The sequence below is a fragment of the Macrobrachium nipponense genome, chromosome 37 (genome assembly GCF_015104395.2).
Source record: "Macrobrachium nipponense isolate FS-2020 chromosome 37, ASM1510439v2, whole genome shotgun sequence".
Classification (NCBI taxonomy): domain Eukaryota; kingdom Metazoa; phylum Arthropoda; class Malacostraca; order Decapoda; family Palaemonidae; genus Macrobrachium; species Macrobrachium nipponense.
Genome location: NC_061097.1, coordinates 19,927,025 through 19,951,097, shown reverse-complemented (window position 1 = coordinate 19,951,097; position 24,073 = coordinate 19,927,025). Strand labels below are relative to the sequence as shown.

The 24,073-nt window shown below is 38.1% G+C and overlaps 3 protein-coding genes across 4 annotated transcripts in view; all 3 read right to left on the bottom strand.

The window, feature by feature from the left end:
• LOC135209056 (pleckstrin homology domain-containing family M member 1-like) overlaps positions 1-3,470 on the bottom strand; it is a 28,540-nt gene extending 25,070 nt beyond the window's left edge. The window contains exons 1-2 of one of the 2 annotated variants that reach the window (XM_064241626.1): positions 3,129-3,470; positions 2,322-2,458 (exon numbers count right to left, since the gene is read on the bottom strand). In XM_064241626.1, the coding sequence (XP_064097696.1) occupies positions 2,322-2,458; positions 3,129-3,470 (479 nt within the window). The remainder of the gene's footprint in view (positions 1-2,321; positions 2,459-3,128) is intronic. The other variant, XM_064241627.1, reaches the window with a different exon arrangement.
• Positions 3,471-3,585: 115 nt separating this feature from the next.
• LOC135209057 (threonylcarbamoyl-AMP synthase-like) lies at positions 3,586-4,326 on the bottom strand. The gene has a single exon (XM_064241628.1). The coding sequence runs from the start codon at positions 4,324-4,326 to the stop codon at positions 3,586-3,588; it is 741 nt and encodes a 246-aa protein (XP_064097698.1).
• A 135-nt stretch (positions 4,327-4,461) lies between these two features.
• Positions 4,462-21,078, bottom strand: LOC135209059 (DNA-directed RNA polymerase III subunit RPC10-like). Its single transcript, XM_064241629.1, has 3 exons — positions 20,766-21,078; positions 13,446-13,514; positions 4,462-4,731 (listed from the first exon to the last, which is right to left on the bottom strand). Exons 2-3 carry the CDS (start codon positions 13,500-13,502, stop codon positions 4,462-4,464), a joined length of 327 nt encoding a protein of 108 aa, XP_064097699.1. The 5' UTR covers positions 13,503-13,514; positions 20,766-21,078.
• Positions 21,079-24,073: the final 2,995 nt, after the last annotated feature.

Below are 24,073 nucleotides of genomic sequence, written 5' to 3'. Positions count from 1 at the left end.
TAAATCATGTTAAATTAATCATTGCTCTAAACACTTCTCATCTAAACCAAGTCAATACGTAAAGCTAATTTGCAACTGTCTTTTAACCTGCAACAGCCAGTTTATCAGACCAAGAGAATTAGAAACTCCTTATTTGTGAGTGTTTCTCATCATCCTTTTCAGAAAATATACTGACTTGCATCTCATTTTGTTCTTGAAATGATACCTCTAGCCTTGTAACGATGTCCAGTTCTGATAAGACCAAAAAAATTCCATTGACTTCTTGAAATGATACCTCTAGCCTTGTAACGATGTCCAGTTCTGATAAGACCAAAAAAATTCCTGTCAATGGGTTAACAGAGATTTTACCCTAAGAAGTTTCAAGCAAACAGGTTGGTAAGTTTCTCCTCCTGATGATTGATTTTGTCTGTTATCTACAATCTTTAGCTGGAAAATATCTACACTGGCTTGTCCTAAATTTTAACCCAAAGCAAGTTCTACTGTATTACACAGAAATGTGCCTGTATAGGCTATTCTATGCTTGTCAGAGAAATCTACAGGAAGTAAAATATAAATGAACCAAGAGTAAACAGACATTAAAGATGAACAAGTTCCTGGCATATCTTTAAGTTATATTCTTCTAATACCTATACATACTGCTCAGAGAATGAATGAATGAAACTTTATTTTAAAATATTTAGCAAATAATAAGATTTAATAGTAAAAAATAAGGAAGGATACAGAATAGCAATATAGAATAATACATAACAATAAAGTGTGAACAATTTATTTAACAAATATCAACCTTAAAGATACAGAAGATAAGGATGAAATTGACAACATACTATCAACATCTGAAGACAATGATTTAGGACTTGGTAATGGCTTAAGGCCTTGTGGATGGTGAAGAGGAGTTTAACCATCTAAAATAATCATGCACATAAAAGTACAAAAATTCATGTACAAAAATTATTGTATAAAATACCCCAAAAATATGTAAAAGAAACTAGGAGAATTTGCAACTGATAATGTATGGGGCTGAAAATTAAATGGATGCTTATACCACAGGGATATCAAAAGTAGAAAGCTAAACTAGCAGAGTGCTGTCCTAATTTGACATTATTTAACTTCCTGTCATGGGCCTTTACAGACTGAGCTATATCTGTTCGTACAAGAGTCCCTGAAATCTCTTTTAAATTCAAAAAAAAAAAAAATTAATTTTCAGCACTAGATATAAAGCACAAAATCACAAATTGACTGTTTGGGGAAAAACTACAATAAGCTAACACTAAAGATACGTCCACAAAGGACTGCAACACGAATGTGCTGCACTGCAACTAAAACCATAATTCTGACGACTTTCTGAGAGGATGAGGAGAGTTTAAAACATAGAATCCAGGATTATCTAAGGATGGCAATTCTTATGTTAATCTTACATAAATCTATGAAGCAATGCTCATACATCTTTGAAGCAATGATTAAACAGATGTTTGTGTCCTTCCTCTCGGGGACGGGGGTCAGGTCCTTCTACAGGCTTCCAATCATTTGGTTACCTTGGGTACCACCATAAAGATCATGACTAGTCCCGAGACTCTCCAATAGAAGAATCAGCTTTGTGCTGGTAATTCTGTCCTGTACAATAAACCCCTGCTAACTTTATGTGCACAACTAGTGCATAAAAAAATTTTTACTATGAAAAGACTGAAACATCAGGAAATGTTAAAGGCCTTGGTCTCCAATTCGCAGAGGACTTGCACGTGAATAAAATATGTTTATCATGTACTTGTGAGATGCTCATAACACCACCAATCCTGCAAGCTTCTGCAACTTTTCTCATGGTGTTATTATTCTCCTTTTTCCAGCCCTTTCAACTCTTATCTTAATAAATTATGTCAAGATGACAAAAAATTTTCTGCCTCCTCTACTACACCAGAATCCTCTACCCAGTCTTTTCACTATAAGTTTATGTATGCAAAACAACAAAAGTCCATTGCCCCATTAAAAATTTGCAATCCAGATACCTGAAGCACACTGTTACATTCAACAGTGTTGAACAAGACTGAATAATCACTGCTAGCAAACAAGTGCAATAAGCGAAGGAAGCAATGAAGCTATCACAGCAGGTTTCAGAAGCAGCACAAAGAGACATGGCAAAAAAAATCTACTTAAAAGATAACTTTGAACTATTTAGTAGAATGGACTGATGTTAGTACTTGTGAACATGACAGGGTATTACTTATGCTTACCTTTCACACATATACGTACTATCTTTTCACTGACAATATAAACAGGAAATGTTATAATCCTCTCATGAAAAGAATATCACTTAAAAATATACACACCTATAATAATCTTTCAGAGTTCGATTATCCTGAAGCAGCACACTTAGGTAGCTACACACTTGTCCTTGGTTAAGAGCCAGGCGTACCCAGGCACGGCTCCGTCCAACCTCGCTTGTGATAAAGGATAGCTCACTCACCTGGGGCAATGGAAATGCTGAATTATAATGCTGTGATTCATTATATAATGAATCTAACACAACTATCAACTTCAGTAGTACTGCAATTTTGTATGAAACAGCTATCGACTGCATTGCCTCTACCCTGTCATCAATTCCTGTACTTCTGATCAGCCTCTAACATAATTAATGGTACTTCCAATCTGATAACCATCAATTTCAGTCCTTTTCATCTAACATTAATCTCAACTTTAGTACTTCTTAACAAAGCCTTATTTTCTGATCCTTTATAACTACCCTGTACTTGAAAAATATCATGAGTGAAATACATTATAATACTACTTATGCAATTAGAATCAGCCAATTAAAAAAATCTTATGGCAAAGACATCAAAGAAGTTAAGAATTACAACTTGAAGACTAACTAAATATTCAAATTTGAGAAAGTATGGTATGTTCTATTATGGCTCTGATTTTTGGATGTCAAAAATAATCTTTTTAATCAAAACAAGATATTATGGGCCATTTTGATCACAAACCACAAATATGACTCCAAAACTGCAATATACATGGTGAACAAAAAATATTATTCATTAACTATTACATTATGCTTCCTTAATATCCTCTTATGAATTAATCTGATTTCAGACAAAGTATTGATTCTTTTTTACAATTTATGCTGCATTACCTACCTGTTCCATAAAATCTCGGTGGCTAATAACCATAATGACTGGCCAGAAATTTGGCACAGGCATTCGGTCAGGGTCAGACCCAAGGAGCGAGGACATCCGCTCCCCAAGGGAGTCACGTAAACCATGGATGAAAATGGCTTCCAAGACATTGCAGAGGGCATTAGTATTATCAGAAAGGCCTAACAAGGATCTGTTCAGGCTTGCAGGAGAGCTTCGTGCATCAGAAAATTCTCCCCTACTGCCAGGTTGCAAGACACTCTGCACTGCCTCCTGCAATCGTGCAATAAGTGAAGCACTAATGGCTGCTTCCCTTTTCTCTCTCTTAATTTTCTGACTAAACATTTTCAGTTACTTTACTGGAACGATTCTTTACACTAAATTTGCATCTCTAAATAGCTGACAGAAATTTTCTTTTGGGTGTCTTTAGCTTACCTTTCAGAAACCATACAACAAACACTTAGTCAACCATGCACAGATCATATTTTTCAAGGATGTTAACAGTCTGTTCGTAAGCACTACCTCTTCGAATAAGTTTGTATACACCTGGCTGTGAAAGGTCAACCACAGTTGATCCTTCTCTGCATGCAGAGCTCTTTCCCAGACATCCTCCATCAAACACCAAGTGTAACTGATCCCATAGTTCCTGAAATTCACTAATATTCAAAGGACTTTCTTGTGAAGTAATGTTTGCACTTGTAAGGGCTATAGGAGTCCCACAGTACCTTACAACTGTCCTTATAAATTTGTGATCAGGGATACGAATGCCAACTAATTCTGTCCCAGGATTCAGTGAAGAGTTTAGCTGTGGTGTGCGCTTGAAAACAACAGTTACAGGTCCAGGTAAGAGGGATGTAAGTAACGAATGAGGGACAGTCACCTCACCCCACAAATAAACATCATCTACTTCAGACACACAAATAGCCAAAGGTTTGGATGTGCTACGTTTCTTTATTTCATAAATATTTTCAATAGCAGCCTTATTTTGTGCCAGTGCAGCAACACCATAAATGGTGTCAGTTGGAACAGATATGACATGGCCAGATTTCAAGGCAGTTGCTGCTCTATTGGCATGAGTATCTATACTCTGACCATCATTCAGGTTTATGACATTGCTTGCACAAATGCCATTCACTGCCGGTGCTGGTGCTGAACTATTCATAAGTCTAAGTGTTTTCAAGACAGGTCTAAACTGCCTCATTGATCTTTCAGTATGTGTCGGCCTCTGTCTAAAACCACTCAATGTGAAGTCTATGCACTCATCAAATTTGTCACTTCTGTTCTTTATAGACCATTACAAGGCATATAAAGTTCAATGCATAAAATCCAAGTTTCTTTACTCTTTCCACCTATGGCCACAAGTCGGTGAGCAACACTTGTAGAAAAGTGTCATAGGTTCATCAGCTGACCTCGTCTGAACTTGCATGAAGAATGCTCTAGGGTGGAAACACTTGGGACATGGTTCATCTGTTGAGTCAACGTTCTTCCAAGCAGCAGCCCCACCTAAAACATCATCAAGAGCTTTAAGCTTGGGGTAGATTCTGTACGAGACACACCGTTTGATTGGGAATATGTAAGGGCATGTTACACAAGAGAAGCGCATACCCTGAAAAATAAAAAACAAAAGAAAAAGTAAATATACTGAGGAAAATATTAACAAAAAAGTTTTGATTTACTATAAAAAAAACACATTCATCTACTGTGAGGCAAGTATGCATCATGAAAGCAAAAGTATATCATAAAGATATGTTATCATTATTAAGAAACCAGCTTATCACACCATAATTTTTACTAAGAACGCCAATAAAAAGTATCAAAACTACTCGACTCAGATTATATATGTTTGCAAGAAAATTCGGTGAAATACAATACTGTACTAATATCCCAAGTTTACATTTTTATAAATTAACCTTTCTTCCTAATGGTATACTATAACATTTTTTAATAATTTGAATAATTTATACCACACACACACCAAAGCGTTATCACTGGTATGTAATGTATTACATATGAATAAGGCCTCATCGAGACTGACCTCTGAACAGTTAACCCTTAAACGCCGACTGGACATATTTTACGTCGACATTTTTTGTCTCTCGGGTGCCGACTGGACGTATTTTACGTCAACATACAAGTTTTTTTTTAAATTCGCGGAAAAATATTTTTAGGCCTACCAGCCTAAAACTCTCAAATCACGCGCCTTGGGGGATGCTGGGAGTTCACGGATCAAGGTGTTGTTTTGTTTACAATCGTTACGCAGGCGCGCAAGCGCGAATTTCTTTCTTGCCGCACTAAAAAGTATCTGTGACACATCTCGGAAATTATTTCGTCTGACATAATTTTTGTACCATTTTAAATTAGCCGTTACATGGAGTATTATATATGAAAATGTGCGCATTTTTATGTAGAATACAAAAAAAAAAAAACTTATGATTGTAGCTTTTATCAGTTTTGAGATATTTTCATATAAATAACGATAAGTGCCAAAATTTCAACCTTCGGTCAAATTTGACTCTACCGAAATGGTCTAAAAACGCAATTGTAAGCTAAACCTCTTATATTTTAGTAATATTCAATCATTTACCTTCATTTTGCAACTAATTGGAAGTCTCTAGCACAATATTTCGATTTATGGTGAATTTATGAAAAAACTTTTTCCTTACGTCCGCGCGGTAACTCTTATGAAAAAAATCATACATGCGATTGTGGTAATGTTTGCACCATTTTAAAATTAGCCGTTACATAAAGTTTTATATATGGAAATGTGCGCAATTTCATGCACAATACAACTAAAATCAACCCATGGTTGTAGCTTTTATCAATTTTGAAATATTTTCATATAAAAAAGGATGTGACACATTTTCAACCTTCGGTCAAATTTGACTCTACTGAAACGGTTGAAAAATGCAATGGTAAGCTAAAACGCTTTATATTATAGTAATATTCAATCATTTTACCTTCATTTTGCAACAAATTGGAAGTCTCTAGCACAATATTTCGATTTGTGGTGAATTTATGAAAAAAATAAAATTTTCTTTACGTCCGCGCGGTAACTCTTCCGAAAAAATCCTAAGTGCGATTGTGGTAATGTTTGCACCATTTTAAATTAGCCGTTACATAAAGTTTTATATATGAAAATGTGCGCAATTTCATGTAGAATACAACAAAAAATAATTGAAGGTTGTAGCTTTTATCATTTTTGAAAGATTTGCATATAAATCACGATAGAAAAAAACCACGTTCGTCAAATTTGACTCTACCGAAATGGTCGAAAAACGCAATTGTATGCTAAAACTCTTACAGTCTAGTATTATTCAGTCATTTATCTTCATCTTGAAACAAATTCGAAGTCTCTAGCACAATATTTAGATTTATGGTGAATTTAAAAAAAAAAACTTTCCTTCCCTCCGCGCGCGGATTCTCCGCCACAAATCTCCGAAATGCGTACGTCCCATTCTCGGAATATTTGCTCCATTTCATATTAGGCATTTCATAGAGTTTTATATATGAAAATGTGCGCAATTTCATGTAAAATAAAACGAAAAATATTTGAAGGTTGTAGCTTTTCTAATTTCCAAAATAATTCCATATAAAAAAATATATTAAAAACTTCGACATTCAGTCAACTTTAACTCGTCAGATATGGTCGAAAACTGCAATTGTAAGCTAATACTCTTACAGTATAGTAATATTCAATCATTTGTCTTCATTTTGAAAGACATTGGAAGTCTCTAGGACAATATTTAGATTTATGGTGAATTTTTGAAAAAAATATTTAACGTCCGCGCGTTACGAATTCATGCATTATTTTGTGATAATATTTTCTCTGTGTTGCATTTATCGTTTTACAATGTGTTATATACCAAAATGATCGCAATTTAGGGTACATTACAACAGAAAAAAATTAACTCTTTACCTTTAACCATTTTGCGCATAGTGCGATTTGAATACAATTATATATGAAATTTTGTTTTTGCGCTATCATAGATCACATTATTTATATATGATAATGATAATTTTTTTCATTTCTGATGGTTGCATACTAAACTTCAGGCAATGAAAAAAAAGGAGCAAAAAATGAACTCTTAATCTTGAAAACTAAGCGCACTGTGATTTTTTGAAAAAAATATTTTTTCCGCTTCCACGCTCACTCTGAGACCGCCTCGGCACACGGAAGACTATTTTTAATATACCCCTTCGGCGTTTAAGGTTAATTACCAACCATGTTTTCAGCTGATCATTCTACATGAGCAATCAGGTTCACTGCAACTGCAGCACAAGTTTAAACTTGTTGACCTGAAGGCATGTGCTCTCCCATAAAATTTTCTGAAAGCTTGTCCACTTTGAAATAAAGTTTTCAATTTTCATACATACACTTGTACATAATACTAATAACTTGTAGTTCTACACACACTTGTACATGGTATTTACTAATAGCCCACATCACAGAGAGAAGGAGTGTCCAAGAAGCCGTCACACGGTGGAGAGGATACATTCCATCACAGTGGCTAAAAATGAGTAACAGTCACTGCTGATTTCAAACATAGGACCATACTGATACGTAAAGTATGTCTGCCATTCATACATGTATCTGCGACATTTCATGGCTCTTAGTTCTATCAACATACAGTACAGAGAAAGTTAACCACAACTGCATATTAGTATACATCTATTGGAAATCTAGTGAGGCAATTGTCCATTCATCTCTCCACAATTTCTTAGAATTTATCTTAGCATAAAGAAGACTGCTACATCCCAGTATTGAGCTAATTATTAGTATAACTGACAAACATAATGAAGTTCCAATAGCTATTATGTATTGCTAGATATCCATTATTTCACTTCTGGAAGACAGGATGAATGAATGAATGATAAAGAGTCAACTGAGACTGTAAGCGCAATGAACACTGTAAATATCACCATTATGTAGAAATTATTAAGTCTCACTCAACACTCACCAACCTTAAGTTCAAATTAATGGCACTGTACTAAAGCAAACTTGATTAAGATTGGATGCACTCCAAATATCTTTATTTCCTTAAACACTAACTTACCTGATCAGAAAGGATCACTAGTAACTGATTCATTCATATCATGGTGCTGGTAATTGTAAGATCTACAAGGAAATCACAAGTAACTAATCATTTCCTACAAGCATACTGACTTATAGGGGGTAAATGTCTCACTTACTGGTGAAAGGATTTGAAAATCAAATTCTAAGCAGTAACCTTTAAGAGCATTTAGGAGATAGATATTGGCCTATAATAATTCACTCTTACTGTCATCTGGAAAGCCACTTTATTCAATATTCAACTGTTATAAAATCAAAAAGCACATATGCTGATAAGCAAATAGGAATGTAATTTATTGAGAAGATTGCAGTACCAGAAGTCTGCTAAACCTTGAAAGCCCAGTGAATTATGCAGAGAAATATGCATGAGTTATTTATCAGTTTACCATCATTAGCTGATAAGAGTCCAAAGGAGAAAAATTTTGGCCTCCTAAAACTTAGACCAAATTAATTTGGCAGTTTTGTTTTTAAATTAAACAAACTACTAATTTGCTAGATTTAATGTACAAATTGGAAACATTTTGCATCAAGGATAAATCCACACATAACCCACAAAGTCAAAATCTTTAAGTTGATGGTGAATCTGAAATCTGCTTTTTAATCATGCAATTTTCCACTTCCAAATTAACATCACCATTCTTCCAGTATATATTATACGTACTTCAATTTAAAAAATATTCAAAAGCTACCACCTTAATGGTGTGAAAGTTCACAGTAAGTGGCTTCAATACCCCTATACAACTTCAAAAAAAAAAATGCCCTTGATTTCCATGACATTAGAAACCACATTATCAATTCATTTTCCTCTCCAAACCTTTGAACTGCAACAAGATACTTCATCTTTATTAAACTTTCTCATGTTCTCTAAGAGCAAGTGGCAAGCTAATATACATGGAAACTCTAATTTTACCATGAGGGAAAAATAAGCTACTGTACAAAATGATATTTTTATAATAAAATGAGATTTTATGTATACTACCTACCAAGTAATTAGAGCTAAGAATTTCTAGTACCAGCAGCAAAATTTGAAAATCACAGTAGTGATTCATTTGTTTTTCGTGTAGGCAGGTATCCCCGACCACCACCGGGGTAGAAGGTAAACAACATACCAAAGGAGCTCAATTTACTTATGCCTTATCATCCATGAGAGAGGGTGGGTGGGCTCCCATTCTGTAATTATTTGGGAAGTATACATAAATTCTTATTTTTATGTAACTTACCAAGTACTAATTACAATGCTGATTCCCACATTGCTAGAAGGTGGGATTCATGGATGAAAATTAAAATGCAATGTACTTATGGTAATGTGAATAAAAAAACCCACCACCATACTAATTATTCTGGAGGGTACCCAGTAGGAATAAAGGCTTCCTACGTTTTCTTCCCCAGAACCATGCCAGCCACTACAAACGGACCCAAGGTACTGCAGTCATTAAAAATAGTCTTAATTTCACATAAATATTGGGTAACAAAGACCGACTTACATTTCCAATAAGTGGATTGGATAATGGATGATAAAGAAAGGTTATACCTGAAGGCCAGAGACGTGGCCACTACCCTCACCTCATGTGCTTTCACCTTAAGAAAAGGTAACAGTTTTTGTACTTATGAATGGGCCTCAAGAATGAGATCTCTAAAAAAAAATGAGACAGTTATTGGAAGCCCCTCTAAGTTCTTCAGTCCTGTGAAGATAGAACTTGAGCGCCCTTACCGGGCAAACAGACCTCTCCTCTTCATCGGGACCCACTTGGAGAACACAACCATTTTATCTAAGGCTTGAATCTCACTTACCCTTCTGGCTGAGGCCTAAGCTAAATTAGGAAAAGGGTTTTCCTGGTTGGATTCCTAATAGAACAACAAGCCATTGGTTCAAATGGAGGGGCAGAAAACCATTTTAGGACTACGTCCATATTCCAGGAAATTTGCAGTTTCCTGACGTTTCGATGTATCTAAAGACTTAATCAAGACAAGTCTAGACTCCTATGTCTGAATACAGAGCCTAACATGGTCCTGTACCCTTTAATAGTGGAAGAAAACAATCCTCTCAACTTCCTTAGGTACAGAAAAAAATCAGTGATCTCCATTACAGTCACTCGAGAAGAAGAGACTTGATTTCTTCTGCCCCTAGACCTGAAAATGGACCATTTATTTTGGTAGACGTCAGAGGATGATTGACGCCTACATTTTGAGATCGCCTCTGCAGCCAACTTCAAAAACTGTTTAGTATGAGGAGTCTGACGACAGTTTGAACCTTGTCAGAGCCAGCGTATATAACCCTTCATGATACCTCATTATGTGTGGTTGTCAGAGCAGTTTTTGTCTTTAGGGGAGTAACCTGGGAAAATCTGTAACAGAACTGATGAGGTCTAGGAACCATTCTCTGAGGGGGCAGAATGGTGTAATAGGATTATTGATAAGTTTCTGATCATTCCCAAGGGAGGAAAAGCATACAACTAATTGTCTGACCAGTCCAGGAGCATGGCATCCACAGCCCATGAAGCTGGATCCAGAACTGGGGAGCAATAAAGAGGAAGCCAATGATTCTTGGCAGTTGTAAACAAATCCATCACCAGCCTTACCCACCTGGATTCAAGATTCGTTCTGTAGGAATGACTCGATTGGAGTAGCCGAGTTGTTCTGCTGATACATTCAATTTTCCTTGATCAAATCTTGTCACCTACTTCGTACAGACCTAGTACTTGTCAAAATGTACACCCGGCTTTAAAAAAAAATGGTACATAACCAACAATAAAATATTAAATGAACATACATCGCTTAAATTCAGTACTTTGTTGGCAAACCCTTCTTCTTGAGAACAGATCGGATATGTGCTGGGAGCAAAGGGCATAATAACCCCTCAGCTTCTCAGGTGTAAAATGCGTCCACGAAGCCTTGATTTCTGCCTGGAGTTTGGGGATGGAGCTCACATCTTTGCCTTGCATGTCCAGTTTTATCGTGTGCCAGAGGTTTTCAATGGGGTTCAGGTCAGAACTGTTGCCTGGCCAGTTATTGATGTCCCCACCTGACAATCCTCTAGCCAAGTATGTAATCACTGATTTTGCCCTATGAGAGCAGGCGCCGTCCTGCTGAAAGATCCTGGCGGAGTTAAGCTCGAAAGAATTAAGCAGGTGGTCACACAGGAGCTCCAAATAATTATAGATTAATTTTCACATTCTTTGGCAAAACCACAAGCTTCCCAATACCTCTGCCTGAAAAGCAGCCCCACACAAGAGAATCAGGGTGTTATACCATATGTTCAATGTATCTCTGGTCTAGAGGATCACTACCCTTAAGGCAATAAACGCATGCCCCTCGGTTACATGTCACTGTGAACACTGCTTCATCAGACCAAAGGACGTCTAACTAGTCGTCATCATTGAAATTAAGGTATTTCTTAGCAAATGTTACCCTACGTTCACGTTGGAGCTTCGTAAGGAGGGGCTTACGCACTGGCTTGTGGCTCTCGTAACCAAGCTCATGAACACGTCGTGAAACAGTACTCACGGACACATCCCCAAAGACACCAGGGTTATTTTCTTAAACTTTCCATGCAGTAAGACTTGGGTTAGCTTCCAGTGATCATTTTAAAACGTTATCAGAACTCTTGGACATTTTTTGGGGGCGGCCAGTACTTTTTTTAGGTAATGGCATCGAACCACTGTTCTCAACCCACTGCCTTCGAACCGCCACTGTGGTTCTATCAGTACAAAGTAATTCCTAATTTCTTTGATCTCATACCCTGCAGCCTTAAGGGCAATGATCTGGCTAATGGTTTCCATGGTTAAATGCTTTCCTGTAGACATATTTACTCTGAAAAAAAAAAAAAAATAGTAGAAAAACTAAAATAAATAGAAATTATCACAACACAAACTCGTCCCTCTACCGGAGCACATCACGACACAAACCTATCTCTACGAAAGCCATGAGGCAACTGAGCCACATGGTCAACTAGCTGCTGCGTAGAGGCAGGATCCTGTGACGTCACAGCAACAGGCAAACAATATGGCATTTTTCATTTGAACACAAGAGGAACTTTTTTTTTTTTTTACATAATTTATGCTAGCGCAGCACTAGCAAGTGCACATTTTGACAAGTACTGTACCTCTCCACCAGAGGGAAGAGCTGAACTAGTAGAAGCAACCAGAGGAACTGGCGCAGTGCATTGTTCATCAACATGTGCGAGAAACGGCAAAGAAGGGACCAAAGGAAGTTCCTGTACCAAAGGGCGCTCAGGTGGCAGCAGGAACTCAGAAGCTAGTGGGCGCTCAGGTGGCAGCGGGAACTCAGAAGCTAGTGGGCGCTCAGGTGCTAATGGGCGTTCAGAGGACAGCGGGAGCTTAGCTGAAGCAGGTGGCTCATGCACTAAAGAGCGCTTATGCACCAGTAGATGCCCCTACGCCAATGGGTGCTCATGCACTGAAGGCCAGAAGCACTACACACTCAGTAGCAGAAGCACGTCTGTCCGAGACTGAACACTAGTAGGCAAATAGGCATACCGGAGCTACTGAAGGAGACACCACCATATTCTCTTTCGACACTAGGAGCTAGGAAGCAAAAGAACTAAAAGCAACTGGGCACTCAGGGGCACATACACCCACTGGAACTACTTGCAAAACCAAAGCAGATACTTGTGCTAATCGGCACACCCAACCAGAGCGCTTGCAATGATCCAGAGAACCTTCAGAGGAAAAAAGTCTCTGGGCTATCCCAGAAGCCGGCAGAAATAAATTGAGCTCATCTGCTATGTTGTTTACCTTCTAACGCAGTAGTGAGCGGGGATACCTGCCTACACCAAATACAAAAGAATTGCTAAATTTTAGCTGCCGATACTTGAAAATTCTTAGCTATGTAATTACTTGCATAAAATGCCCTACTCATGCAGAACACATTGTTGTAGAGATTATAGTTTTGTTGCTTGATGACTATGTTCCCTCCTCAATCAATCACAACATTTTCCCCTGATAACCTTTGGTTTGTCACCTATCTGATCAATGGAGACAACCCTAATCATAAAAATTTCCTTTGTTTCATATTTACATGTTATTGCATCTTAATAACCAGACAACATACAACTTAAATCATTTTGAGAGATCCGTGTAAAGTTCAAGTATGCACTAAACATTTTCATCTTTTGTCTAAAACATAAACATGCCTGAAACAAGAGCTTTACTTTACTTCTGCAACTATAGTTACCAGAACAAGAACATGAATCTTTCACCACTTAGATAAAAGGAGATGTAGTCCCATACCTGAGAGCCCTCCTCAACAATCAAAAGGTTTGCGCATGTAGGACAGAAGTAGAGCATTTTTTAGCAAATCTGAAAAGCATAAGAACATAATTAATCAATCAATATCAGACACATGCACATGATGATCCCATTATTTCACATATACAATTAAAAAGAATACACATATCCATTCTTTCCCTCTTAAGAGAAAACCTCCACACATATAGAAAAATAAAATAGACTTCTGAATGATAACTGTCGGTATGAACATCTCATTTTCACGCCAGGTAAATAACAGCACAGATTTCTGTTACTGTTCAGATAAAATACATAAGAAAAACAACCATTCTTGTGCATCCTTTACCTATGGCGCCACTGACTTACAGCACTTTTTTAGTGCCATTAACTGCATTTTACAGTGCCATTAATAGTGTTTTACAGTGCTGTTAACATTGTTTTACAGCGCTGTAAAACTTGATGTTGCATAAAGTTGCAAAACTTTATGCAACATCATAAAGTTGTAAAACTTTATGCAACATGCATAAAGTTGTAAAACTTGATGTTGCATAAAGTTATGGTGCTAATGGCAAGAATAGGCATCAAGTTGATAGTGCTTATGGCACTGTAACTTGAAGCAACTTCAAGTTACTGCGCCATGGGCAATGTTAACTTAAAGCGCTGTTAACGGCGAAAAACTGCCTTGTGGCAGAAATCAACTTATGGATGGCACTGGAACGGATCTCCCCGCCATAAGACGAAGATGCACAATACATAATGTACTGGTCTAATTACCTTTCACATTCCTAAACCAAGTATTGACAAGGTAAATAGTAAATTTCAAACCAATTATCCCTTTTCATTCTATTCTAATTTTCGCTTTTCATTCTATTCTTAAAAATATCTTGACTCAAAGCACAAAATGAAATGTACAGTACAGTGTTCCCCCCGTATTCGTGGGGGATGCATACCAAATAAATCTGTAGTAGCTCAGCATAAACTGGAAGTAGCAGATTTTAGGCTGACAGCAATAAGGTAAAGAAAAGCCCCAACCAGGAATAGGAAGATTAAAACTTGGAAGATGAAGGGGGAGAAGGGAAAAGAGTTCAGAAGTAAAGTGGAAAGAGCCAAAAGAGAGATATATGTAAGTGGAACGTCAGAATCACCTAAGGAGATCTAGGATAATTTTAGAAAGACTGTGGTACCAGCAGCATCAGAGGTGTGTGGGAGAACAACTGGTACACAGCAACAGGAAAAAGAAACATGGTGGCCGAATCAAGAGGTTCAAACAGCTGTGAATACCAAACAAGAGAGGAGTATAGACGGACAAAGAGGGAAACAAAGAGAGTGGTAGTGATGGGAGAAGCTGAGATAATGCGATGAGGTGATGGGAACAACTGAAGGAGAAAAGATAATCTACAGAATTGCAGAAGTGACAAGAAAAGACAGGCAGGAGAGGTAGGAATTATTAAAGATGAAAATGGAATTATCTTAATTGAGGAAGAGGAAGTCAAGAGAAGATGGAGACTATCTCTCACAACTATTAAACAATGAAAATGAGGGTGAAGAACTGGAAAATGTTCCTCCAGTAGAAGGACAAATTGCAAACATCAGAGAGTGAAGTCAAGAATGCTATAAAGAAAGGAAAACTAAATAAAGCTGCAGGAAAGTCATAGGTAACAAGAGAAATGATCAAAGCATTGGGAAATCTAGGCATAGAGTGGGTCCACACACTATTGGAAAAGATCTGGGATGAGGAAATGCCAAGACACAGGAATGATAGTTGGAAGATTAATAACAAAAGGGAGATGTGTTAAACTGTGGGAACTACTGAGCAATAAAGATTCTGGTGCATTCAAGACTCTAGAAAGAATAGTAGACAGAAGATTGAGAGTTGATATATATACATGAGCAGTAGTTTAGGTTTATGAAAGGAAAGAGCACAGTGGATGCTATTTTTATAGTAAGACAAGTCCAAGAGAAGTATCTAGGAGGAAACAGGAAAGTTTAAATGTGTTTTGTAGATCTTGAAAAGGCATATGACAGGGCACCAAGAAGAGTAGTCTACTGGTGTTTGAGAAAGAAAGGAGTACCATTGAAGTTATTAAGGTTAGTGAGGATGATGTATGAAGGGGCAAAAACCACTGTACAGACATAATAAGGGGAGACTGAAGCATTCAGTGGAGGTTGGGCTCCATCAGGGATCAGCTCCAAGTCCATTCTTGTTCTTCATTGTTACAGACAAACTGACATCTTAATTAAGGAACAATGAAGTACTGTAGGAACTGAAGTTTGTTAATGATTTAGTCATTATAGTAGACACAGAAGAACTGAAAGAAAGGTCTTTAGCATGGAAAGGAGCCCTAGACAGGAAAGGATTGAAAGTGAGCATTGAAAACAGAGCAAATGACTAGTAGTAGAGAAGGACATGAAGAAGTAAACATTCAAGTGGAAGATGGTACAGTGCTAAAGCAGAACAATGTGTTTAACTACCTGGGACCAATAATAACAGGAGGGAGGTACTGTGAAAGCAGTGAGACAGAGAGTGCAAGAAGCATGGCAAAAACAGAGGGAAGTGAGAAGTTGTTTAAGACAAGAAAATGCCATTAAAGCTCAAAATGAAGATTATGAAGACAGACTTAGATAGTTATCAGGCCCACAATGTTATTGGGGCAGAAACTTGGGCACTTAGAGGAAAGAAGAGGGACTGCTGGAAAGAACAGAGATGAGGATGGTTAGATGGATTGCTGGAATATCACCAATGGAAAGGAGGGGGAATCAAGATATATAAGAATGTGTGGTACGTATATGTAATGCAAAGGAGAAGGCTAGGGAAGCTCTTCTGAGATACTATAGTCATGTAATACGAAGAGAGAAGGTGAAACCAATCAAGAGAGCTAAGAACAGGCCAGTGATGGGGAGGAGTAGTGCGGGTCATCAGCAGATCAGATGGATGGATGTGGTGAGGAGGGATATGGGTGAGGTGGGATTGGGGAATAAATGCAAGGTCAAAATACAGGCAGTCTTCGGTTATTGGCTGATCCGGTTTACAACGCTTGTCTAGAGCCATAAAATCAGCGATTTATGGTGTCATAACAGGCCCATCTCGGTTAACGGTGCCAATAATACAGTTATGGCACCATAACATACCTAAGAGTTGCCAATAACTGGTTATCAGCACTATAAATTGCTGAGTTTTGGTAATGGCGGTTTTCGCTCATCAGCCCCCGCCATGAATGGAACCCCCGTCAATAGCAGGGGACTACCTGTAGATGGAGAAAGTTGACTCAAGCAGCCGACCCTGCTATACAGTGGCATTATGAAGGTCAAAAGAAGGAATGCAACATTCAGAGGGAACAGTAATGCCTAAAACGGATCTTACATAGCTCAACTAAATATGTCCAAAAGCAGATACAGACCATGTTGTACTATAAATAAAATCATACCTACTATATTTAAAACAACAGCTAGACACACCTAGGTTGATCAAGTACTTACGTGCATAAAGTAGACACAACCACAAGTACTGTACAGTAAACCAATGTAATGTATTTGAGGGCAATTTACAAACAGATTTCATGATAAACATTAGAACAAATTCTTTCATACAGAGTAAACAAATTCTTTCATACAGAGTACTATTTTGTAAAGATAAAATAACTGAGGTATCTATTGTGAAAGGTATAATAGAAGGTATTGGAAACACACAAATTAACTGAATAAGTTTCCCTGAAAAAATTACAGTTCTTTATTTTAGAAGACAAGTGAAACAGGGATCACACAAATCACATACGTAATGTGATTAATGTTAGGGCTACAGTAACAAAGCATAAAAAGTGCCTTTCTTTATGACACACTAAACAAATTTTAGTTACAAAGATTTTTATGCAGCCAAAACAATTTTTCAACATTAATTTTGCATCAAGCAACAAAAATTAATTTGGATTTGTCCTCAAACAGGCCACAGCAGAAACTACTGTCAATATAAATCACTCACACTCAAAGATGCCTAGGTTATGTGATACAGTTGTAACAGGAGGGCAGATTTATGTTATGTGCCTTGTATAAGTACTAGCAGTCGTGAATAGCAATGCAGTTCATTCAAATTCAAGCTTTAATTCTGTACTAAACTATGGCAATACATTTTTTTTTCATCAAATTATTCTGATGCTTTAGTTTGAGAAACAAAGCTTAAATGGGGTATGTTCCATTTTCTGAAGAAATGAAAATCAAAATTGATAAAACAGGTCTAGGCCTAGGCTTACTTATTACAAAAAACCATCAACAGAGCTGAAAAAACTATCCTAGGACACTGGAATGCCTTGCCTAGATTACAAAATAAATCTATTTCTCTTTTAAAGGATAAAGTAATGTCACACCATGGATCAAAATGCATACCAATTTATGTTGTGCCAGGGTTCACACATTCATGTAACCATATCTCTTAAAAAATTTACTTGGTTTTTGTTGGCAAGCCTAAGATTTAAAGAGTACTATTGAGAATTATTGTATAATTTAATTTCTGGCATGAACCATAATTATTTACAACTCAATATCTTAGGCTAGACCCTTCTACACAAAGAATGTTGGGAAGAACCATTCCTTGTCTCCCTATCCTCCTTCCTCTAATAGTGGAAGGGCAGGAATTTTGGATATGGAAAAACAAAAATAATGTCTAAATCAAGAACCACTACAACTCTCCCAGAATTGAGAAGCAATCAAGAAGGTTCCCTTATTTTTGTTGAGCAGATTAAATCTCAGGTATTAATACCGTAGCATGATCTTTTCCCTGGGGAACTTCAGGATTTCCATGCAAATGTAAGAAAAAACCTACTCATGAGAAGTTTTCTTGCAAAAAACACAAGTGGTTCTACTTGGAAATCAAACCCAAGTAGGTACAAGTTTGTGCTCGACTGGAGACAGAAGTTGCCACAAAAGCAAGACAACACCAAGAATCCTGGCAACTGTGTCTGTTAGCAGCATAACATACAGCCAACACAAAGGCAACCAAACACCAAACAAATGTGTACCAACAGGGAAGAGCCAAGCAGAGATTGTACTGGGAGTCCACTTTGCTTGATAGGGTTCTTAATAGTCCTGGCCATGGTCTGTCTCCTTTATATAAACAGTTAGTATTTGGTGTATGGTGCCAAAGTTGCACTGGGAATGGATCCTGTTTAACCATGAAATAGCACTGCTGGACTGGACAACTGGCAGACACCAGTAAGGTTCATTCAGTACTAGGAACTGGTGGTATTGGGCAAAGGCTAAGTCTGGGACATGCAGCAAGCTGTCTGTGTCACCCAACAGTTGCAATACCTATGCCAATCCTGGAAGTAAGAGCAGAATATTCAAGTTTTCATGAGCGAATTCTCCATAATAATTTCAACCACATACTACTCCTAAAAACAAAAGAAGCCCTCCCATTGCCCATAGAAACTGATCAGTTTACTGCAGCACCAGGCATATGTGGTGTGTAAATGGGTTGTTTACAGTTTTGAGGGCCAGCTTCACGGGCCAATTTCCAGGGCCATACAACAACCAAATCCATCCTCACAGGTAAGTAGTCCCTTCAACCTGGAAGACTTACCACTACCCACGACCATTCAAAACAGTCAACAAGGCGTCGCCATCTATTCCTCATCCGTCGCACGTTCATTCCTTTTTGAAAGTGGCCTTTTAGACTACTATTTTAGTGGTCAATGTGAACACTGCATAAAGGGAACAATGAGCTTCGTGAAAGAGGAAGACAGTTTTGTGCCCTAAGTCAGGTTAGTGTGGTTTGTTTGGTTTGGTTACAACCTTTTTTACCATACTGGGGGGTCCAGGCCCCCGGCCAACTTAGGGCACACGCCCTAAGTCAGGTTAGATTGGTTCGTTTCGTTAGGTCACAATCATTGTTACCATACTGGGAGGTCCAGGGGGACGAAGCCCCCGGGCCAGGTTAGGGCATGGCACCCTAAGTCGGGTTAGGCGAGTTCGTTGGGTTGGGTCACGACCAGTATCTGTTTCCCCCCCCCCACCCCCCCCCCAACCCATCTTTCGGCGATTCGCCGCCACTCGTATCCATTTCCCCCCACCCAAAAACCCCGGTTCCCCAACAAGGTCCCCCTTAACCACTTTTATTAACCTTTTGGCGATCGCCGCCACTCATATTCATTTTCCCCCACCCAAAAACTTTGGTCTCCCCTTTACCGTTTCCATTAAGCTTTTGCCACTACATTATTTGTCGTTGTTTTGGTTTCGCCACCATTTTAGTTGTGTGTTCTTCTGGCAATTTTCTTGTCCGAACTTACCACCATCTAGTGGTAGGTTTGGACAAGAAAATTGGTCAGAAACTGTAGCCGCTCCATGTAAATATATAGGTATACTAGCTATTAAAAGAGATACTCAGTCTGCAGAGAGAGCACAACCACAAAAGTTCTGAGACCATAGGTATGTTATGCAAATATTTGTGTTAGGCTATTTACTTAGCCTATCTGCATAGCCTACAAGGGTTTTCAGATGTTCACTGCCACAATGAGCGTGGTATAAATATTTTTATGTAGGGTAAAAAACCGCATGGTACAGGGGTGGACCATGTACGATCAACGTGTACAACCCCAAAAAAAGTACATTATAACGCGTCCTGACATCGGAGATGGGTATCAGACGCGACTTGTTATTGGTGAGAAATGGAGCTAAAGACCTCTACTCCGGTGTCAGGACGCATTATAATGTACTTTTCTTGGGGTTGTACACATTGATCGTACATGGTCCACCCCTGTACCATGCGGTTTTTTACCCTAGGTAGCTACACCAGGGCTGTACCTACATAAAACCAAACAAAGTAGACAATGTAGTAAGTACCTACCTAGGTACTAGGTAGTACCTAATTCATTCAATGATTCATCACCCTAGATCAGGTTAGGTGGGGTGTTTATCCCATGTGTGTCAAGTTGGGTAGTCCAGCGTAGGGTTAGGTGAGAATGGCATTCACGGATTTCGTTAGTTTTCAGATTTCCTGGCCAATGTGGTCCCCATTAATGTTAAATAGGTAAGATAGAGGATTTAAATCCCATTACACACCATAAACATAGGATAATCGTACTTCTAGAATACCCATGGCATAACAACGCCTTAATATTCGAACATGTGCCCTAGCCTGTTTAAAAAGTCTGCCTTACTCTACGATGACCCATCAATACCTACCCTCTGTCGTAACGTAAACAACAGATACAATGAATAGAAGACCTGCAACCTATCCTAATTAAGTACCGTAAACAGCTTAAAAGAAAGCTTTAATTGATTCTCCCAGTCACAGGAACTTCCGATTAGTTAGAAGAGGACGGAGAAAACACTTACCTTCTGAAAAATAGTGTGTGTATAATCAAAAAGGCCTCTTCGACGTCCCATAGGGATGATGCTCACGTGAGCTAGGTTAGTCCCCGAGTGGTGTTCAAAACAAGCTCGTATTCCCAGATAGTAACACTAAACTCTCCCTTCTGCACCTATAAAATCATTTTCAATTCCCAAAATTATACAATTTCACGACGATTCAGCCTTCGGCCCACGATTCCCATACGGATACTGTGGTGCAAGTGATAACCTATGGTCCAATGTACGTGGGACGTATTCACGATTCCCGATCAGGACATTCTGGCATAGTAGTAGTGCGTTATAACTACGGATGACATTTTGTCTCTGTTACAGCTCTCCTTCTCGGTCTCATTCTTCTTCTCGTCAAGTCTTCTCTACTATATGGAATGGTTATTTCTTTCATAGGGGGCATTTTCATATATCATAGTAAACCTTTCAGACAGAATCCTGTTCGTGTTTACTGCTATATTGATTTTATGTTTGTTTATGGTGTATTTCTCTTACACTCCCAGGATGTTTCACTCATCCTCTTACTTTATGCTTACTGCTTGTTTCAGCTGAACCGTACCTGTCTTCATCGACAATATCCAGTTTTTTTTTAATAACTTAACTGAAGCCATAACAATCCTCCCGTTACTCAACATGACAGTTCTTTTCAATCCATTCTCTTCTCCATTTCAAAGGACTGTTCATCCCTGCTCATTTATTTATTTTTTCTTTTATCATCATTGGCATAAATGTCGTTGAGGTTGATGCAATTTGAGCATGATATTCCACGCACTGAAACAGTGGAAAACCTTCATAAACTATCATAAAGTTGTGCAATGTCACACCTCTAATGATAAACATTATCCTACGGAAATACTTGTATCCGGACAGTGAGAAAAGTGTTCATCTATACAAATACAAATTTAATAGCAAAGTAAATATTAAAAACATTGTTTAGAAATGCATCAAAACCGAATTATGCTCTGAATTGCAATACCTATACCAACAGACTAGTAGACCTTGGTGGAGCATTCCACGCAATAGCGTGGCGGGTGATGAAGTAGTTACCCTGAAGTACAAATCATACATTTGAAATCTGTATCACAACGACTCCCTACAGGAAATTGCTTGTGCTGCCCTAATCTGAACAACCCACCAACCAAAAATCTCGTCAAGATTGATACCATACGGCAGCAATATCTATCTGGTGTCGTCTGAAACTTTTCTGTAACGATTACAGTGCCAGTGGTCCTGGCAGGTCTGGCGCCAGCCAGATAACACCCAGGAAATCAATCAAAGCCACAAGGCAGCGTTCTGTGGCATAGATTATTCAGTGCATACACTTCAAACTATCGCTGAACGTGAAATGTGAGGCCTTACATAACTCTTAATATATTTTCAGAGTAGTTAACACCATGGAGGATGTTGAAAAATGGACGGAGAAAGACTGAAACTAATCGAAGGGAAAAAATGATATGCATTAATGTGGTCAAATTAAAAAATATATCAACGCGCTCAAAGTAAATAATGTACAAGTAGAAGTAGTCAAAACAGTTGCAAACCTTATAGTACTAACTGATGACCATCTTGATAAGACATTAAATATTCAATGTACTGAAAACTGGCCATTTCAGCATAAGAAACATGGTATTAAGGAAATATTTGAAGTTGGATACGCTAAAACAGTTTACCCAAGTAATCACAAGAATAGAGTACTGTAATTGCCTTTATGGTAAAAATGATCATCCAGATTACCTCAGTGAGTGTCACTGTCCACCTACTGAAAACTAAACAGGTGTTTTGTCGTGCCTCTTCAGAAAGAATTGGAAACCGAATTATTTAGGATGCCTTCGGGAATGCAGAGCATTATATATCACTTTCAGTGCAATGACACCTGGAGTTGATGTCATAAATTCTTGTTGTCATAAATTCACGGAGTCAAGATACGACAAAAATACTGGAAAAATAGTAGTAGAATTATTCGTAAAGTTATGATGTGACAAATACAATTAAAGACAATATTAAACAAGAAAAGAATGAGCCGAAGTTTCTTCGGTGCAATCGAGTTTTCTGTACAGTGCATAATGCTGTATGAAACTCTCAGCCACGGCCCTGTGGTGGCTTGTTGTTGTCACCCATATCGATGCCAGACGCACGATCATGACCTTAAATTTAAAAAAAATAAAAAACTAGAGGTTAGAGGACTGCAATCTGGTATGTTTAATGACTGGAGGTTGGATAATCAACATACCAATTTGCAGCCCTCTAGCCTTGGCAGTTTTTAAGATCTGAGGGCGGACAGAAAGTGCGGACGGACAGACAGATAGCCATCTCAATAGTTTTCTTTTGCAGTCAACCAAAAACAGTTGTAACCAAGAAAAATGAAAAGTAATCCAAGTAAAACTCTAAGCCAAAGCTGACAAACACTAAGTGTACCACAGATAAACTAAGTGAGGTCGACAGGAGGACTTCCAAATATAAATGTGGAAGAAGAAGATGACTGCAAAATCGAGAGATTCGAGTCTTCATGATCTCACTCAATATCATTGTTTCATTATTTTTCAAGTTAAGCTTCTCTTATCACTAAATTTATGGCTTTTCCTTCTCCATCCCAATAACCTTTAATGGCATCACTAACATCGTTGTTGCTGATGCTAAGGTTATTCTGGTCTGTTCTACTTTCTTCTGTAAACCCAAGTGGACTCCGAAAGAATATCGGCTTATGAGAGAGATAAATAGTACTAGAAAAGCTGACGAATACATGAACACGAGGGAATATAAATTAAGATCGCGATCTACCAGTCGATCGCGGCCACTTGTTTGGTCGATCGCCGTTCCCCCACAATCCTACATAAAGAAACAAAAACACAAGCATATATATGGAATTTTTTTCCCACGTAATAATATGTGATTAGGTAGTATGTTAGATCGTCAAAGAGTTTCAAGTCTTTAGGTGTAGATCTCGGAGTCCACAAGTCTGACCAGCCATAATATAAGTCAATGCAGCCTAAATGAAGCAAAGATGCTGCAAACCACACTTTTGGATACACGACAATTCAAGTTGTTCCCAAACCGGAAAAAAAAACAGCGAAGATGCAATAAAACTGTATGACATAGCGTTCCCCAACCTTCAACTTCAGTCCCTCGGCAGACGTGAAAGACATATATTTATATCTAAAATAAAATACTTGGCATAAGGAAAACAGGTTATTCGAGTGCCCGAACAACTGACAAAATGAATGGTACCACCAGCGCGAAGCACCAAACTATAGCCCTTTACATTTCTAATCCACTCATGTTAAACA